General features: G+C 38.3%; 1 protein-coding gene across 1 annotated transcript in view; it reads right to left on the bottom strand.

Moving 5' to 3' along the window:
• GIGYF2 (GRB10 interacting GYF protein 2) overlaps window positions 1–20,687 on the bottom strand; it is a 112,690-nt gene that overhangs the window by 73,813 nt on the left and 18,190 nt on the right. The window contains exons 5-7 of the mRNA XM_044673290.1: window positions 13,367–13,481; window positions 5,583–5,697; window positions 3,976–4,016 (exon numbers count right to left, since the gene is read on the bottom strand). Of these exons, the coding sequence (XP_044529225.1) occupies window positions 3,976–4,016; window positions 5,583–5,697; window positions 13,367–13,481 (271 nt within the window). The remainder of the gene's footprint in view (window positions 1–3,975; window positions 4,017–5,582; window positions 5,698–13,366; window positions 13,482–20,687) is intronic.

Genomic DNA, 20,687 nt, shown 5'->3' with positions numbered 1-20,687 from the left:
GTCATCTTTCAGTAAAAGCCAGATATCAATCATGATTCAGACAGGTTGAATAGGGGAGCATTGTTCAAGAATGACTTGGACTCTACATGATCCCTGAGGAACATTATGATTGTGTGAAATATTTTTACCAAGTTCACTATGAATAAACTCCTGGGGAGAGAAGGCTGGCTGAAAGTCTAGAGCCTCCTTTTTGGCCGAACGACCAAAACATTTGCCTTTGCTAGTAGTTATCTGGCACAATGTTTTCAGTTTCTCAGCAACACACACACACACACACACACACACACACACACACACACACACACACACACACACATCAAAAATGGCTAATTAGAATCCTATACTCATAGCACAAAACCCCCTGGGTTTATTAGTATTTTTTAAGTCCATGACATTTGTCTTGTTTAGTATCAACCAAGAAACTTTCTACAGACTCTAGTGCTCCTCCTATGGCTTCCAATATAATTTCTGTGGAAGTCATTATAAATCTCCAATCTACTAGACATTCTAACACACCACACAAAGCTTCAACACATTAGATTTTCTTCAATTTATACATGGTTACGAGTGATAAGTGTTCACTCCTGGTCTCTATGGCAATGGGTACAAACTGAGTGATGACTGAAGGGCACTTGAAGCAGTCATATATTCCTTAACCCAGTAAGCTTAAGAGCCTGGAAAACAAGCTGCATTTAGAAGAGGACTAGAGGTTCACATACCAACCCTGTAACTTACTGGTTGATATCTAACCTACTTCCAGTCAAAGGAGCTTTCTCAGCCTCATCTGCTAACAGGAAGGGGCTGGATTGATGATCTTGAAAATATCTTCTAGGTCTAAATCTGAGATATTAAAACAAATTTCTAAACAAGAAGCAGAAGAGATTTCATTTTCCCCAAAAAGGTTTAACATAAGCCCCTAATATATCCTAGAAGAGAGTACTTCCCAATTATAATATCTCCAGAAGTTCCCAAACATCTGTGGAATGAAGCTACCCTTTGGGTGTGTCTTAAAAAAAAAAAAAAAAAAAAGACCCAGGAAGTGAAGCATCTCTTTTTACCAGATATACTCTTACTACAGACGCTTTATATACAAAATTATCCTTATGGTATGAACACAAGTATAGTTAGAACCCTAATATGTGGTTTTTCATGAGCTATTTAACTCATCAAAAACTGCTCGCTTTTCCCTATACTTCTTTAAACAAATGGAATATTAAAAGCATGAATAAATTAAAACAAGAAACCATCAACTGTTGATATTTAAAGGTGGCTGCTGTCATTTTTTAACCACATTACAGATGTTTGCAAATCATCTAGAATAACATGAATGGTTTTTCCATGACCTTATTAGTGAAATACACTTTAAGACTTGAAAGATGTACCAAAAAGAATAATAGGCTTACACGCCAAGTGAAATTCAGAATCACCTGAATCTGGGCCTGGCCTCACCTGTCCACCTCTATAAAATGAAGCTAACAGGCCTGTCCCAAATGTCTCATCTATTTCATGGTACTGCTATTAATGCCAACTGCTGTTTTTCCTGTTCATTTCAATAGCTTAGAGGAATTTAAGAATTAAGAATCAATTTAAGAATTCTTTAGACATTTGCAGGGATCTGGAGAATCCAAAGCAGTTCCTTCTAACTGGATCTTTTCTTTTCCCTCAAATAATAATAGGAAATGATTTATATATGCTTCAAATTTCACAAGTGTTCAACCCCTAAACACCATGCTGGGAAGGACCTTGGTGATTATCCCAGCCAAACTCCTCATATGACTGATCAAGTACCGGAAGCCCAGAAAGCTTAAGTGATTAGCCAAGATCAACCAGACAAAAGTAGAAAATCAGCTCCTCTTAACTCGGAGCCCAATGTTCCTTTCACTATGCCACACTAGCTAGCCTATCAGTAAACATTTGCTGAGCACCTAGTATGTGCCAGGCACTCTGCTATGAAATGAATAGATATAAAAAGGCAAATTCAGACTCTGTCTTCGAGGAGCTTACAATCAATAAGGAGAGAGCATTATTACACAATATTAAAAAGTGTAAGATTGATAGTTGTACAACATGGTTGACAACAAATTCACTAAAGCCCTAAGAGCACAGGCCATTCTAGGTTTTGTAAATGTATCCAGATAAATTATCTAGAAAGTTACCACTTGGTCCCTCTAGCCTTGGGTACATTAAAACCCTGGTTAATAAGACGACAGGGGGAAAAGACTGAGATATAAACGACTAAGTAAGGAAATCTGTTTTTGGAAAACTAGTCCAGTTGTGATTGGAATAAGAATGGTGCTAAGTTACTGTAACCTGCTTTTACTTTCTCTTAACAACTTAATTAGTTACTTTTCAGGCTACTAACTTAGCAATGCTATACTGATGACAACTCAGCTACCAGTGAGCTTACTGAAATGTGAAATCAGTGCCAGATCACCAAGAACGCTTTTCTATAGGTCTCCACTACACATGTGAAAATCACAGAGGGAAGAAGTGGCTTTCTGCACATATCCCACTTAGACACTAAGCCAAGAAAGTTTTTGCTATACTTTCATCTTTTGGTTTCTCATGGCTATGGAAAAAGAATATTCATTTCTCTTTAAAAACTACATTTAGAGTTTAAAGAGACACAATCAACACCAAAAGAGACATCTTTATCTTAAAAAGTCCACTAGTAGATGAGAAATTACTCACAAAAGCAAGAAATCTGAATAATACTCTCCAGATCAAGGCTCTATTAAGATGGTCAATAAAATGACTTCCCTTAAGTCTCAGCTAAAGTCTCACCTTCAACAAAAAGTCTTTCCTGCCTACCCCTGGATGCTAGCAGCCTCTGCTCTGAGATGACCTCTAATATGTCCTGTATACACACAGTTGTTTGCAGAGGTGCTTCCCTGCCTCCCTGGAGTAAGAACTCCTTGAGGACAGGGGCTGTTTTTGTTCTTTATTTTTAATAAACTCAAGAGCTTAGCAAAGTAGTAATGAAACAGTAAGCACTTAATAAATGCTTACTAATGATTGAATAGTTAACACTTCTAGAATACTCAAGATTTACAAAACACTTCACATATATTATTATCTTAAATGATTCTCATAACAACCTTTTAAGAAATATTTCTTGTTCAGTCATTTTTCAGGCATGTCCAACTCTCCATGACCCCATTTTGGGGTGTTCTATGCATAGATACTAGAATGGTTTGCCATTTCCTTCTCTAGCTCATTCTACAGGAGGCAAACAGGATAAAGTTGACTTGCCAGGGTCACACAGCTAGTGTCTGAGGTCAGATTTGAACTCGGGAAGATGAGTCTAGTCTAGCCACTGGGCCATCTAGCTAAAAGATACTATGAACATTATTAACTTCCCCAAAGTTATACAGGTAGTAAGGATCAGAGAATAAAATCTGAACTCAGGTCTATCCTGACTCTAAATCTAGCCCTCTATGCTACTCTAACACAATTCCTTTCCTATCATACCAGTATCTGTGGCAATTCCTAAGACTCCATATTACCAAAAAACTCTCGCCAAGCTACCTGACCTGCACTCTAGGCTATAATCTAGGCCTTTAGCCCAGAATCTATAAGTAACATCCTGTTTCTACACTATGCTTCTTATAGGATATTGAAAATGTACTACACATTTTTAAAGTAATCTTAAAGCAAGACTTTGCAAATGGGAAAAAATAAAAGTTCTAAATTTTCCAATACTACCTACAACCCTCCCACCCACACCCTGCTGCCAACCACCCTTATCCCAAAAATAATTGGTGCAAACTCAGCTTTAAAAGCCACTACGGGATTCAGGAAATGTTCAAATATCCATTATGAAAACATTGTTCCTATGCATCTACCACCTCAAACACAAAAGGAATAGAAGGCCACTCTATTTTAACTGTCTTTCCCTACAGAATCCTATAACTCAGAACTTAAAACAAGCAATTAGATAACAAAAGTCATAATTCGAACTTTCAGACACCTTACCTGAATCTTTTCGCCCTGGTTTTTCAAACCGTCTGTCTCCCCTAGAAAAATAGAAACAAACTTTTGAACAAGGACTATGAAGCCATACAATAATTTCAACTCCAATTCTGGTATATGCTTTCTTCTTAGCTTAGAACTAATAACCAAGAAGAGGGGATAAGACTCACTAAAAAGGCCAGTAGGTTTCATTAAACAATCTGAAAAGCCAAGCCCATTAATTGCTCCCGTTCACCTTTAATCCAAGTAAACATTTTACTAGAGTTTAAATTATACATTCCTAGACACTGGTTGACTAAAAACTGAAATTCTCCAGAGACATGGTATCTTATTAGTCTCAGTCAAATGTGGGTCTTTGTTTCATGGAGAAATAAGGGGTCTATCTACCTTAGGATTACATCTCAAAGCAATATAGACCACTTCTCTTCTCCTAGTCAGTTTCTGGCCCCAATTCATTGACTCTTCACAATTTAAACACGTACACTGATGGACCAGTTCATTGTCCACTAAGTGCACATCACAGTCTGGACAACAAACTTTCTCCATTTATTTGGCTCATTTTGTCTGGGCCATGTTCTCAATTACTAGTAGGCCAAAGTAGAATGTGCTCTAATTACCAATAGAGAACTACATTAGAGATATAGGCAGAACTTATGACATTTGAATTAAATGGACTATTATTGTGTCATAAGAAATTCTCAACTGAACAATTCAGAGAAATTTGTTAAGACTGGTATAAATTGCCAGAGAGTCAACAGAACCAGGAAAACAATTTATACCGTGACTACAATAATATAAAGGAAAATAACACTGAAAGACATCAAAACTCAGATCAACTCAGTGAACAAGCGGTACTTCAGAGGTGATGGTGAAGAATGCCTCTAGCTTTCTGGCAAATAAGTGGTAGACAAAACAGACATCTTCAGACAAAGGCAATGTTGTGATTTGTTTTTTCTTAAATGTACTTTTTTTTTTTAAAAAGGAAGGCTGGAGGAAAGGGAAAGGAAAGAATCGGTGGGAATTGAAAATAATGTTTTTCAAAAGACAAGAATAACATAAAACATTTTCAAAAGATACATACATAGCAAGAAAAGGATTTCTGCCAGTCGTGGAGCAAGAAAAAGGGATAATCAATGGACAGCCAGCCCACATGCTCCCCTAGTATCCATACAGTATCAAAAGAAAATGAGGAAGGTTGATAATCCATTGTCAGGATACCCTATCGAGGTTTTACATGTGAACATTGACAACAGCTGCACAGACTAACAATACCTGGATTGGCTGCAAGTTAAGACAGATGGAAAGCGCACCCACATTGATGAGAGTCCCAACAAGGTACTGACAAAGTATGTACAGTCTTGTTGAAAACATATTCACTAAATGCACAGGAATATTAGTCTCAAAGGATATTCTTTTACTAGGTCTATTTCATATCTGCTAATACACTCTTCAACCCTCTCATAATATGAGCAGATTTTCAACCCAGACGGCTGCCCAGATGACCAATCTATCAACCTTGTTGAGTCATGTCCCTCCAGAATTAGGAGGGAAGTTCAATGTTTCCAGGATCATACATTTCAAGGTACAGAGGCCACCTGGGTTGGGGTTACCTTTCTTCCCAGCTCTGTGATCTGTGCATTTCTCTGCCACCGCCACCTCGACCAAATCCACCCTCTACTTCATCAAAGCTTCTTTGGTAAAAACCACCTTCACCTCTCCCTCGACCTGCAAAAACAAAAAAACAAACAACACACACACACACACACACACACACACACACACACACACACACACACACAAAGATAGTATAAGTAGAACAGAAAGATTCTCGTACACATCAGAAAGGAAGGATTTGTATTTACTTTCAATTGCAATTAAGTCTCTCTATAGTCTAAAAAACCATCTTGGGAATACATGAACTTTTTGTTTTTGTTAATGAACTGATGACTAAAACTTGCAGAGATACTAAAATTATGTTCCACAAAAACCACCTGACATTTGTAAAAACATTATTATAGGCCTTTCACTGGATTTCTCATACACACAAAAAGGCAAGAGATACTCAATATGATATGGAATGTTTATTCAAAGAAAATGGAATACAACTATTTAAAAAGCTTATTTATACATGATACAATAGTCTGAAATATAGTCAATTACCTTGAATGAATTATCATCTTAATAGAAGAAGTAAAAATTACATAATGCACATTATTAAAGACATAATACACTAAAAGCTTTGTATGTGTTCTGATATTCCAAAAGTGAGATTTTACTGTTTGGAAGGGAGAGGTATAGTGTTAACACGATTTTTTTTAAACCCTTCCCTTCCCTCTTAGAATCAATACTGTGTATTGGTTCTAAGGCAGAAGAGTAGTAAGGACTAGGCAATGGAGGTCAAGTGACTTGCCCAGGTCACACAGCTAGAAGTGGAAGCCAGATTTGAACCCAGGACCTCCTATCTGTGGGCCTGGCTCTGAATCCACTTAGCCACCCAGCTGCCCCCTTAACATGATTTTTAAAGTCAATAAGCATTCATAGGGATTCTTACATATGGTCTAGTGCCTCTTCCTTTCTTTCTATTTTAATTTGGCACCAAGGGTCTAGACCAGTGATGACAAACCTTTTTAGAGATGGAGTGCTGGAACCCTTCTCAAGACCAGGTGCCATGCTCCCCTCCCCCAACAAGTGCCAGGAGTGCCCTCCTCCCCCCACCTTACCTCACACAGGGGAGGGAGAAAGCTCTCTCATTGGGCTATTGGGGGTGTGGGTGGGGGAATGTCCTCAGTGAGTGTAGAGAAGGGAAGGGGAGTGGCCTGAACACACTGCCAACACTGAGCCACCCACCTTACCCACTATGAGCTCCCATTGGGCTGCTGGGTAGGGGCAGGTTATATGAAAAAATGTCATCAGGCAGGGTGGAGAGGGAGAAGGGAGCAGCTCTGCCTGAGTCCCTCTGCCTTTCTAGTAATAAACGGGGGGTGGGGGGTGGGGTGCCTATAGAGAGCTCTCTGCATGCCATCTTTGGCACCCTTGCAATAGGTTCGCCATGACTGGTCTAGACTATGTTATCCCACTGGTTACTCTTAGAATAGATGAGTGATGAAAATGCAGTTTAAAAACACACGATCCATCTAGGGTACAACAATTCTAAACATTGCAAGGTCACTATAAGTATTTAGATCAATTTATTAAAAGGAAACCAATTTTGGGGGCAACTAAGTGGCTCAGTGGATTAAGAGTCTGGCCTAGAAACGGGAGGACCTGGGTTCAAATATGACCTCAGACACTTCCTAGTTGGGACCCTGGGCAAGTCCCTTAACCCCCATTGCCTAACCCTTACTGCTCTTCTGCCTTAGAACCAATACATGGTATTAATTCTAATGGGGAAGGTATGGGCTTAAGGAAAAAGGGGGAAAAAAAAGATACCAATTTTAAACAAAACAAAGAAATTCACTATTTAAAACAACTGTCTGGAATTCTTTCAATAAATGAAAACTAATTTATAAATTTTTGTTTATTAAAGTATCTTAAAGGAAAATGTGACAAAGAATCACAAATCCTAAAACCTTAAAAGTAGGAAGAGAACCAACCTCATAGGTAATCTAGGAATTGACTCACAACTCCAACATTATTGAGCTGATTCTCTACTTCAATATTTTAGTGACATTATATGACTCCCTTATATTTAAGCAAAATATGTTTAGACGTTTTGTTACTTAAAAAATGAATTCTATTGTTCTTCTAACTATATATAGTAACCAATCCCAAGTGAATTGGATTGGTATGGTCCTAAATCTATAGATCAATTTTATATTGATATAAACTACCCATATGCAATAAATAGCTCTCCACATATTTGTATATTTTTCTTTCATCAAAAAACATTTTGTAAATGAATTTTTGTTTGCCTTGAGCATCTCTTAGACGATGAATTCCCAAATATTTTAAGTAGTTTTTTTATTCTGAGTGGAATTTCTCTATCATTTTCTCTTGGATTATGAAAACTCAGTATTATTAAAGAAATGCTGATAATTTATATAGGTTAATTTTGTTTCCTATTACTTTATTGAAACTGTTGATTTTTTAGCAAAATTACCTTGAATGTCATTCCATCTACGTACCAATGCTGATGACCTTTCTTTCTGCTGTCTTATTAATATTATTTGCATGGTTAAAAATGTCAAATAATATTGGGAAAGGGGGAAATAAATATGCATTTGAACCTTATATTTAATCAGAAAACTTTTAATTTCTCTACTATAAACATTCAATTTATGTTAGAGATTTTTTTAATTAAAAAAATACAAATACTAATGTATTTTGCCAAAGGCTCCCCAACCCAACATCAATGTAATTGTGTGATTTGGGTTACTTTTATTATTAACATGATTAATCAGGTTAGCCATTTTCCCAAGGTTGAAACATCACTGCAGCCCTAGAATAAATCTAATTTTTTATGTTGATTTTTTTTAAACCGTTAACTTCTGTGTATTGGCTCCTTGGTGGAAGAGTGGTAAGGGTGGGCAATGGGGGTCAAGTGACTTGCCCAGAGTCACACAGCTGGGAAGTGTCTGAGGCCAGATTTGAACCCAGGACCTCCCATCTCTAGGCCTGACTGAGCTACCCAGCTGCCCCCCTGTTAATTAAGTTTTGGAACATATTGTCATAGTCTTACCCACTAGCATCTATAACACACTATTGCCTCCTTCATGTGATAGCACTTAAAATATTTAAATGTAGATATCCTATCCCTGTTTCCCATGCCTAAGTTTTCTCAAGGCTAAAGGTCTGTATGTTCTTTCAACAGTTGGCCTCTAGTTTCCAGAATCCTCTCCATCCTACTCTTATAACAGCCTCTCTCTGAATCAAGGATGAATAGTCAACATTTCTCTCAAAATGTGGCCCTTAGAACCGAACACAATAATCCAAAGATGGTCAAACAGGTGAAAACTACTTTCCTTGTTCTAGATATTATCGTCTGTTAACAAAGATATATTGTATTCCTTATTAAACTAGTTTTAACACTGTCAGTTCATATTGAGCTCACATTGAGTATCACCTTCGAGTCCTAATCACATGATTTAGTAGCAAATAACAGCTTCCCATTCTGCACATGTGTACAAAAGCCAAGTGCAAGGTCCAATGCCTGAGCAATTGTGGTAACCCTGAAGCTCTGAATTAATCTAAGTGAACAGACACACTGCCGCTATCTGCTCACCTACTTGTAAAGAGGAAATGTCTGCCTTCATTCAAGTTTAATGATCCTGGATTTTAAAAAATGAGGCAGAGTAACAGTTGAACAATTTGTCACATACAAACATCCTACCATTTCCTCCAAAGCAAGAGGCCTCTTTCTTCTTTGTCTTTTTGTTGATTCAAACTCTCTTTTTTATCTCAGTCATATGATGAGCATTATCTAATTCTAGATTGCAACTATTCTTACAGGATTGAGGCATAACTAGGAGTCCTTGACTCTCTGCCCTGTCCCCTCCATCTTTCAATGTGTTCAGTTTCATTGTAGCCTCCCATCAATCTCTGCTCTGGCACTTTGGTTTTGCAATGTTATTCCCCTACATATTTCCCTCCTACATCTTCCTCATCACTGATGATCTTTTAGGCAGAATTTCATTCCTGACAGTCTTCTAGCTCTTTTAAAAAAAATCTTCTCCTTTAGAATCTCCATCAAGATCAAATACATCTAACTTTCTTTTGTACTTTAGAAAAAAGTTTTCCTAAAATGGGTAGAATGTGCTTAACTACATCTGGTGATCCCTTGTTTTACTATAAGCAATCACTTTCATCCACTTGATTCTTATACATTCCAAGTCTCCAATTCGTTTTCTCTTTTTGATAATAATAAAGTTCAAAGTAAAACAGTTTCTGTTTTTGCTCCTTTGCTTTATAAAAGAGTAAAATGTCAAGAAAAAAAATCTTTGCGATCTTACAGAAATGAAATCCCTGTAAATGACTTGGCTATTTGTAGCAATATCAAGACTCCAGGCAATCCCAAAGGATTCATGATGAAAAATGCTATCCATGTCCACATTTGATGAACTCTTGAGTACAGACTAAAGCATTTTTTTTTACTTTCTTGTATTTATTTTTTGACAATATGGCTAAAATGGAAATGTTCTGCAGGATTCTACATGTAAAATAGGTATCATATTACTTGCCTTCTCAATGAAGAAGATTTGGAGGTAAAGAGAGAACTAAAGAACTCAAAAAAAAAAATTTTTTTTTAAACCCTTGTACTTCGGTGTATTGTCTCATAGGTGGAAGAGTGGTAAGGGTGGGCAATGGGGGTCAAGTGACTTGCCCAGGGTCACACAGCTGGGGAGTGTCTGAGGCCAGATTTTAACCTAGGACCTCCTGTCTCTAGGCCTGACTCTCCATCCACTGAGCTACCCAGCTGCCCCAAGAACTCAAAAATTTTTAATGAATGTTAAAGGGGACAGCACAGTGGATAAAGTGCCAGGCATGGAGTAGGGAGATCCTGGGTTCAAATTCGACCTGACTCTTTCTAGCTCTATGACACTGGGCAAATCACTAAAAACTCAAAACAAAAAATTGCCTATCCCTTACTTCTCTTTTTAGAATTGATACTGAGTATGGATTCAAAGACAGAAGGATTAAAGAAATGTTAAGAAAACAACCTGTCTGCTCCCTTGGACTCTTCTCTTCCTGACATCATTTTCAGATTACTTCTTAATTTTTTAAAATATTTTTCCATGTTTACTTGATTCATTTCCCCCCTCTCTCCCCCTGCCCCCCGAACCAACAAGCCATTCCACTGGGTTGCACAAATGTTATCACTTCATACCTATTTCCACATTATTCATTTTTTACCACAGAGCAATCTTTAAAGCTGAAGCCCCAAATGATATACCCATATAAACAAATGATAAGACGTGAAGTTTTTCTTTTTGTTTCTATTCCCTTAGTTCTTTCTCTCAATATGGATAGCATTCTTTGCTATAAGTCCTTCAAGAGTGTCCAGGCTTGTTGAACTGCTACTAGTAGCAAAGTCATTGGATTGTGCCACAATGTTTCACTTTTAAGTATACGATGTTCTCCTGGTTCTGTTCCTTTCACTCTGCATCACTTCCTGGAGGTCGTTCCAGTTCACATGGAATTCCTCCAGTTCATTATTCCTTTCACCACAATAGTATTCCATCCCCATCAGATACCACAACGTGTTTAGCCATTACCCAAACGAGGGACACGTCCCCCCCTGCTTTTTCCAATTTTTTTTGCCACCACAAAGAGCTCAGCAATGAATATTTTTGTATAAACATTCTTCATTATTATCTCTTTGGGATACAAACCCAGCAGTGGTATGGCTGGATGAAAGGGCAGTCTTTTAAAGCTCTTTGGGCATAGTTCCAAATTGCCTTCCAGAATGGTTGGATTAATTCACAACTCCACCAGCAATACATTAGTGTCCCAATTTTGCCACAACCTCTCCAACATTTATTTTCCTTTACTGTCATATTGGCCAATCTGCTAGGTGTGAGGTGGTACCTCAGCACTGTTTTGATTTGCATTTCTCTAATGATGAGGAATTTAGAACACTTTTTCATGTGCTTATTGATAGTTTTGTTTTCTTTATTGGAAAACTGCCTGTTCATGTCCCTTGATCATTTGTTAATTAGAGAATGGCTTGATTTTTTTGTACAATTGACTTAGCTCCTTATAAATTTCAGAATTTAGACCTTTGTCTAAGGTTTCTTATTTTTTCCCCAATTTGTTGCTTCCTTTCCAATTTTGGTTTCATTGGTTTTGCTTGTACAGAAACTTTTAAATTTAATATAATCAAAATTATTCATTTTACATTTTGTAATTTTCTCTATCACTTGCTTGGTCTTATATTCCTTCCTTTCCCATAGATCTGACAGGTATACTATTCTATGTTTACCTAATTTGCTTATAATTATTCTCTTTTTATTTAAGTCATTTACCCATTTTGAATTTATCTTGGTATAGGATGTGAGATATTGATCTAAACCTAATTTCTCCCATACTGTTTCTGGATTACTTCTTAAGGAACCTTGAAACATACACACACCTGCTGATAAGTTCAGGAAGAAACACACTGTGTAAACCACTACAACTGCTCCTGTTTCTCTAGGTGACTTACAGCCTTTGCTGGTTTCTTCCCCATTCGAACCTACTATCAAATGATATGGAAACATAGAGAGTGAGCCTTTTTATGCTGCTTCTATATTTAAATATTCCCCTACCCCCACTGCTAACCTCCTGTGGAAAAAAGGGAAGGAGGGAGGGAAAAGAAGGAATAATGGACCTTCTACCACCATCAAAGTAAAGAGACCTAAGAGTACACTGGAAGCAGTCTCTAATGACAAACTGATCACAAAAAAGGAAGAAAATAGCCAAGACCAGTTACCAGAAACTGTTGTAATAAATACACTTTAATCCCTTCATTTACCATATTTACAAGAAGTTTAATAAATGTTTATTGATTTGACTAAACCACTGAGTGAACTAAGAAAAACAATTCCAGAGACCTGAGGACAACAGTCATTAGAAAGAAAGTCCTTCGCTATTGACACCAAGTCACAAAAACTCTTCATGGAACTTCGCTATCCCAAAGTAAAGGAGAAGGGAATGAAGAAGGCAATGAATGGGCACTAATGGCATCAATGACAGCACTGCCATTCTATGTACTTCAGACAGCTCATATTTTTCTTCCAAAAATCATTTAAAAAGAAAATTATAAGATGTGCTGATTACCAAGTAACTACACACAGTCACTGCACAAATCCTCAAGATGCCCTCACATACCAAAATGGTAACGAATACAAGACAGAATCAGACACAAAAGAAGCAATGTCAGAAATCTGTTGGACAGCAAAGTAAACTTAATTCCTCTCTGGATATATATTTCCTATTCCATTTTTAAGACATCTCCATGGGAAACCACATTCCATATGCCTTGGTGCCATGAGCCTTGAGGGTGTGAGGGAGGTACCATCTATTAAAAGGGCCTTCTTCCTAGAAAGGTTCTAGAAGCCTGAGCTAGCAAAGGCATTTCAGAGAATACCAACTCCCAGAAAGCAAAGCTCTGCCAGGATCCTTGTAGGGGCCAGGATGCAGAGAAGAGTAGTCAAGGGCCACAAAAGAAGCTTAGAAATGTGGAAGTAAGTATCAAAGTCTGTTCATACCTCTTATTCAGGAATTTAACAGTTCAATTCCTCAAATCAAGCTGTAGTAAAAGTCTGGGCTCTGGAAAAATGGCTCCAGATCAGAAACATGAAAAGCAAAATCTGTCATACTCACACGAGCAACAACCTCCAATTCTTTTTATTTTGAACATGATCTCCCTCTAGCATCCTTTCACATACATCATTATTTTGTGAATATTAAAGCTCACCTCGACCTCTAGAGGAACTTCGACCTCGAGGAGCCCCTACCGCTGTTCCTCCTCCTCCTCCTCGTCCTGTCAGTCGCAGGACGGCGGCACTGTTTACAGACATGGAAAAGTTTCTCTGCCGAGGAAAGAGAGTACAATTTGGGTAAAAGCAAATATTACATGAAACTTCACCCCGCCCCCAACACACATACAGTCCTCTCTCTTTGCCTCTCTCTCTCATAATCTAACAACAGGACCACATGGATAAAGGATACTCGAAGATCACTCTGGAAAAAAAGTCAATATAATAGCAATCATTTTTATGTCTTAATCAAGTTTTATGTCTTAAGAGTCTAGAAAAGGCTATAACATCTCTGTAGGCTTCCAATGTAGCCCACTAAAGGTGGCCTATGGTGACATACGAGATTAACCACCACCTCACCTCCTCATATTCTAAGAGGAGAGCACTTGGACTAAACACAACCCCATGAGGGAGGTAGTACAAAGTTATACTATCAACTTATTACAGATGAGGCAAGTGGAAGCTAAGTGCCATGCCTTGGGTGTTAACATCAATAGCACATAAGTTCCCCCACCAGGCTTTGACAGATCAGCTAAGCCTTGGACTGGGTCTCTAAGCACAATGCCAACTGGGCACAGGAGCCCTCAAATAAATGTTTGTGGGATTAGAGGGGTCAGAGTATTTGATTTGTTGGAGAAAAGAACACTCATTTTCCATGCAGGGAAAAAAGCATGAAAAAAGCAAGGTAAAGAGAGATGGGACTAATCACATGTGTATAAAGGACAATAAGGAAACTTCTCTTACTGGCAGGATAACGAAGAGGCAGGGCAGAAGGCCTCAAACGCCAAAGTAAATGTGTCCTGATGACATGATGAGAAAATAGTATAATTAAAGTGTGACTTTATAAACAGGGGTATTCTGTCTTTCCCCCTGCCCTGTTCCAAGAACAGTGAAATGGCCTCCAACATGGGCATGGATGAGAATGAGGCTGGGGGAGGTAGGTACAGAGTGAGAGTTTCAGAAAGCCAAGACTATGAAGTCACCCTCTCTCCTTTAATAAGCAATGTAATTCTTCATTTCAATCCTCTAAAACAATACCAACAAAGAGAAAAAGTTAAGCAGGAATGTAACATTTTAAAATTCTCCTTCTGCAAAGGAAATAACCTGAAGCTCAACCCCTCCCCAGCTCAGGTATGGCAGCACTGGATCCCATAGGGTAGCTACGTCCAAAAATCTCAGAAAAGGACAAGGATGCAAGGGAGACAGAGAGGCCAGAATCATGCTCTCTTCCCAAAGAGGGAAACATGGAAGGAGGGACTTTAAAGTAAAAACAAAGGGCAAAGAGAATTCAAGGCAAAAGGCAGGAAGAAAACTCCACAAGATAGAGCTTTTTTAAAAAAAGAAACAAAAAACTGCTCGTCCATTGAAAAGCTTTAAGCATCCTTAGCATTGATTTACAAGGTCTTTGAACAAAGGATTTGAAGTGTCCTATTTCTTTACACAGATGTATTCTGTACACTTAGTGTCTTATAAATATTTAGACAAGCAAGGCTAAGATATCCTTAAAATATCTAAAAGACATCATTTGAAGGCAATATAAGAAAGGCTGGTTAAAAATACATACATACTGATTTATGTGTCATTTTATAGGTCCAACCATATTTTTATTAAAAAAAAATAAATAAATGAAAACTATTTTACCAATACCTAAACTACCGATGTAATACAGGAAACAAAGAGATAGTGTTCCACTTCTAAAAAACAGCCAAAAGAAACAAAAATTAGAAACAACATTGATACAGTGGAGCAAATGGCAGGCTTATGTTGCCCTCTGGTAATTTTAATTCAGTCTGAATATTCTGTCTTTGGACATGACAATCAAAATCACAAACTGGAGCCTCAAAATAAGATCACTGATATTTAAAGACCAGATAAAAATGTGAGTCAGAAATTCCAAGACTTGGTTCTCATCTTGGATCTGCTACAAACTAGCAAAGAGAAGTTCTAGTTTTCCCACATCTTAAAAAAAGGTCTAACTTTATGCCCTAATGTATCACAGTGCACAGAAAATATTACACATCGATAAAGTGGTATTATTTAGTTATCTATGCTAAGATAGCAAAACAGAAAGAGCTAGGTAAGGTGACTTGTTGGTTACCATTTAACAACTTTGAAATATCACATAAAAGAAGGATTATAAAGGAGTTAACTGCCAATTTATGAAGCTTAACTCAGGAATTAAGTATGTACCATTTATCTGATAAAAAACACGGGAAAAGAGTAATTATTTTCAAAGAAATACTTCTAAAGGAGGAGCCTTTCCAAGCTTTCTAATAGATGCAATGCTACCTCTTTTTTGAAACTCTAAATTTCATTTCACCTGAACTGAAAGGCCTTATCGTCTATATTTCTTTTATAGTAAATTGGAAATGGAAAAATACTGCTGAGGATGAACCACTCCTTCCAAACAGCATGATAGCCATCAGGACTTTAGCAGTGAGTGTCATGGTTATGCCCAAATAACCATGAGAAATGATCTGACTATTCTCCTTATATTTTGCCTGGCCTTGCCCAAGTTCATGGGTAGATAATATTCTCAAATTCTAGTTTTATTTTTTAATCCTAAACCAACAGAAAAAAAATTGTGTTCAATGTTAAAATTTGGAAGGGGAAGAGAAAAAAGGGGGAAGGGGGAGGATTGGGAGGGGACCTTATAGGTATGACTGTGTGTATATATGCCAGCATCCTACACTCCCAAACACCCAAAACAGGTAGAGCTGTAAACTTTAGCAACACTTAGTAGAGAATAAATCACGAACACAATCTCCGAGTTTCAGTTTCCCCATCTGTAAAAGGGAGCTAATATATAACCTACCTCTATAGGCTATTGTAATGGTCAAGCCGTGGGAGAAAAATGGGAGACATCATTCTAACTAGGATCTAACTAACATCATCCTAACTGTGGTTCTTAGATGCCTGACGCTGGCAGTGTATGAGGGCTCTGCCAGGAAATATGGAAAGACTCCCCGAGTTGGCATCATTCCAGACTCCATGTTGGCTGTCCAAGGACCAAATAAGACAAGTTCTGAGAGAATCATCCTCAGGTGGCCAGATACCAAACTCCTGTCAACAAGGTCCTCCCACCAATAAAATCACAAATGCACTAAAGAAAATCTCCTCCATGTAGCCCTTCCACATTCAATCTAGTCTAATTTTGAAACCCAGGGCCACTGGCTATTCTTTTAAGTTTGAGTTCAGGAAATAAAACTGAGTTGGAAAAGTACAAACTGGGCAACACTGGATCTGGTGCTACTTTGTCCAGGAACCAGGCAAACTGAGGTTTCCCTCTATGTAGGACTTCCCTTATTCTGTGCATAAGCAGCTAGAGATAAAATGGCTCAACTGCTTGCAAAGAGACCAGGAGCCAACAGTTGAAGGAGGAGAGCCATGCAGATCCAGGGAGAGCTCTGGCCAGGACCAACCTCCATCTGCTGGAAGTTATAAGAATTACAAGACTGCTGCCAGGGGAAACTGGTCCATTCAGCTGGTCAGGGATCCAGAGAAGTCAATAAAAACATCTCACACTGCTAGAAACAAAAAGGGCCCTAACTGCTCACCTTTCCAATCCAAGCCACCAACTTTAAGTACTTACAATGTTAATTGATTTATCCTGGTCAATAAAAAAGTTTCCCAATCATCCCATGAGAAAGACAAGCTTATACGTAGAAAATGAAATTAAATCAGATAAATACAGCTATTCCTGACATAAAATTTCTAGAAATTATTGAGGATAAGTAAGGGCTACCAAGAATCTACTATGGCAATCCCTAAACTGTGGCCCTTGGAGGCCAAAAAGGCATCTGTGGGAGCAACTATGTTGCTCAGTGGACTGAGAGACAGGCCTAGAGATAGGAAGTCGTCGGTTCAAGTCTGATCTCAGACACTCCCTAGCTATGTGACCCTGGGCAAGTCTCTTGACCCCCACTGCCTAGCCCTTACTACTCTTCTGCCTTGGAACCAATACAAGGTATTGATTCTAAAATCAACGAAGGTTATCTTACCAATGAAGGTAAGAATTTTTTTTTTTAAGGCATCTGTGATCTTAGGATCAGTAAAGGAAAACCAGAAAGTAGGCCTGTTTTCCCTGCTAGCTAGCAAGCTTGCAGTTCTTACAGGTTCCACTAGATGGAGGTAGGACTCTCTCCTACCTCTATCCTCTGAACAAGCTATGGTTAGGGTGAACTACTTTCAGGTTCAAACATTTTACTCCTCTTAGAAATTGGTGCAACCTTACAAAAAAATCAAGCCATTCTCCAATCGACGAATGGTCAATGGATATGAATAGACAGTTCTCAGATGAAGAAATCAAAACTATCTTAATAAGGACATGAAAAAATGTTCTAAATACCTCCTGATTAAAGAACTGCAAATAAAAACAACTCTGAGGTATCACATCACACCTAGCAGATTGGCCAATATGACAGCAAAGGAAAGTGATAAATGCTGGAGGGGATGTGGCAAAATTGATACACTGCTGGTGGAGTTGTGAATTGGTCCAACTATTGTGGAGTGCAATTTGGAACTATGCACAAAGGGCTTTAAAAGATTGTCTGCCCTTTGATTCAGCCATACCACTGCTGGGTTTGTCCCACAAAGATATAATGATAATAGGGAAAAATAAGTGCTCACAAATATTTATAGCCATGTGTGGTAAAAAATTGGAAAATGAGGGGGTACCCTTTGATTGGGGAATGGCTGAACAAGTTGTGGTATCTGATGGGGATGGAATACTATTGTGCTGAAAGGAATGATGAACTGGAGGAATTCCATGTGAACTGGAACGACCTCCAGGAATTGATGCAGAGTGAAAGGAGCAGAACCAGGAGAAACATTGTACACAGAGATGGATACATTATAACACGATCAAATGTAATTGACTTCGCTACTAGCAGCAATGCAATGATCTAGGACAATCCCAAAGGACTTAGGAGAAAAAAAGCTCTCCACATCCAGAGAAAGAACTGTGGGAGCAGAAACGCATAAGAAAAACACACAATCGATCACATGGTTTGATAGGTATATGGTTAGGGTTCTGATGCTAAAAGATTGCTCTACTGCAAATATGAATAACATGGAAATAGGTTTTGAACAATGATACATGTATAATCCAGTGAAATTGCTGGTCAGCTCAGGGAGGGGGAGGGAAAAGGAGGGGGGATCATGAATCATGTAACCATGGAAAAATATTCTAATAAATAAATTATTTTTTTAGAAAAGAAAAAGAAAGAAATTGGTGCAACCACAACCATGGCAATATATCAGAAAGACAATGCCTCAACAAGTTAATGTGGCAATAACATAAGAGGAGATTAACTGAAGAGCAATAGGCGTTCCTCAGTGAACCATGTAAATGTTTAAGCCAAAGTTCCTTGTTTCCCTGACAGAACTGTCACCTCCTCAAGCCAGCCCTAAAATTCTACTTCCTGCCTGCTTTAGCACACAATAGGTGTAACATGAAAATGGCTGTTTAGCCTAGAATATACTTTCCAAAATCTGTCACTGGGAAATGGATCAAAACTTAGCTCTGCTAAATTACAAACTACAGGTTCTTAGTTTCCATCGATTTTATTAATAATAACTTGTAATAGAGAAAGCAGACAGGTAGAGATTAAAGCCTAATATACTCTAAATCTGACCATGTGTTTCTTTTCCTCCACTGCTGCTGTCCAAGGAAATAGAGTGTGAGAACCCCCTCGGATCTCTATTTTATCCTCTCTTTTGACCTGGACCTATAACTTTTAGTTCCGGGTCATGTTCCTAGGACTCTTCACCTGTGACCTCCGTTTGGAGAGTTCACATGATGTACGCAAGCATGCAAATAGGATCGTTTGGACAGGAAGGAAGTTGACGACTCTGGGTGGAAGGGGTTCCCTTTACACAACTCAAATACTGAGTTTAGGAAGCATGCTTTTCTCAATAGCAGTCATGAGTACTACAAACCCTGGATATAACAATAATAGCAGTAGTTGAGATTTATATAGTATTTTATACTGTTTAATCTTACTAAAATTATAGGATCATTAATTTTAAATTGAAAGGGCCTTCAGGAGTCCAATACCCTCATTTTTCAGAAGACAACAAAGTCTAGAGAAGGGAAATGATTTCCACTCGGTCACATGGAAAATAGAAAAAGGACTCAAAATGAAGTCCTCTTACTTCAAATCCAACATTATACCTTTTCTGAGAGTACAAGTACTCCTATTTTACAAATATGGAAACTGAGGCATAGATATTAACTGGCCTGCCACGGTGACAAATCTATTAAGAGAAATCTGAACCCAGGTCTTCTGACTCCAATTTCACAGTCACTGCATGGCAAGTCACTTCTGAGAGGTCTGGAAAAACATACCCTGCCACTAATCTGAGCAAAGGCTCCAACTTACCTGCACATTCAATCCCTTAATTACCTATAAGAAAAACCAGTAGCTGTATAACAGAAGCCAAAGAATCCCAAGAGAGTTGGTCAGACACTTGGGCAAGTGCCTCAAATTTGGATCCTGATAATGTTTTATGTTGGGATAAAAAAGGTCTGGGTCACAGAAAGAGGAACACTCCCAGTGACTTCACTGCAGAAGGTTATACCATGGAATGGGCACAATGAAATGGGCACCAGAGTGAGCTTCAAGACAGCTGTGTCCAACAGCCAGCTCAGCCACTGAGCATCTGGCTGATCTAGGATCAATCACAGAAGCTTCCTTTGGCTCTTAAAGACTGTGAGAAAGCTTCCTTCTCATTTTATACATGAGGCAACAAGCAATTGGTGTGCGGGTTATGGTTAGCTAAACTATTTGTTTTCTCCAAAATAGGTTTTCCCAAGGAAGGCTCACTGGGGAGGAGAGAAGTGAGGGCTAGATACAGAACAAAAGGAAGCAATAAATTCAATATGGGTACTGAGCTAGCAATCTTCAAGTACTCTCTGAAAGTTCTCTCATCATTAACTACAATAGTAAGATACATAACAACTAAGAAGAAATCAGTAGCAAAAGAAGAGGCCCAGAGATGTGGGCTGGTTTGCATCAGGTCCCCAGGCAGGATCAAAATTGCAAGTGGGGAGCTGCTTGCTGGGATTTCAAGTACAAGGCTTTTCCTCCTGGACATGTGATCCTGTATCCAAAATGGGTTTCCACTTCTATAAAACAAGAATAATCATTTTGCTACCTGTATCAAAGAGTTATAGTGAGGATCAAAAAATGATATGGTAAGCAAAGCATCTTAGAAACCAAAAAAGAGCTTGATAAATGCAAACTAAATCCTTTTTCT

Source organism: Gracilinanus agilis, chromosome 4, assembly GCF_016433145.1.
Source record: "Gracilinanus agilis isolate LMUSP501 chromosome 4, AgileGrace, whole genome shotgun sequence".
NCBI classification, from domain to species: Eukaryota; Metazoa; Chordata; class Mammalia; order Didelphimorphia; family Didelphidae; genus Gracilinanus; species Gracilinanus agilis.
The sequence above is the reverse complement of the archived record's forward strand: the minus strand, read 5'-3'. Positions and strand labels throughout refer to the sequence as shown.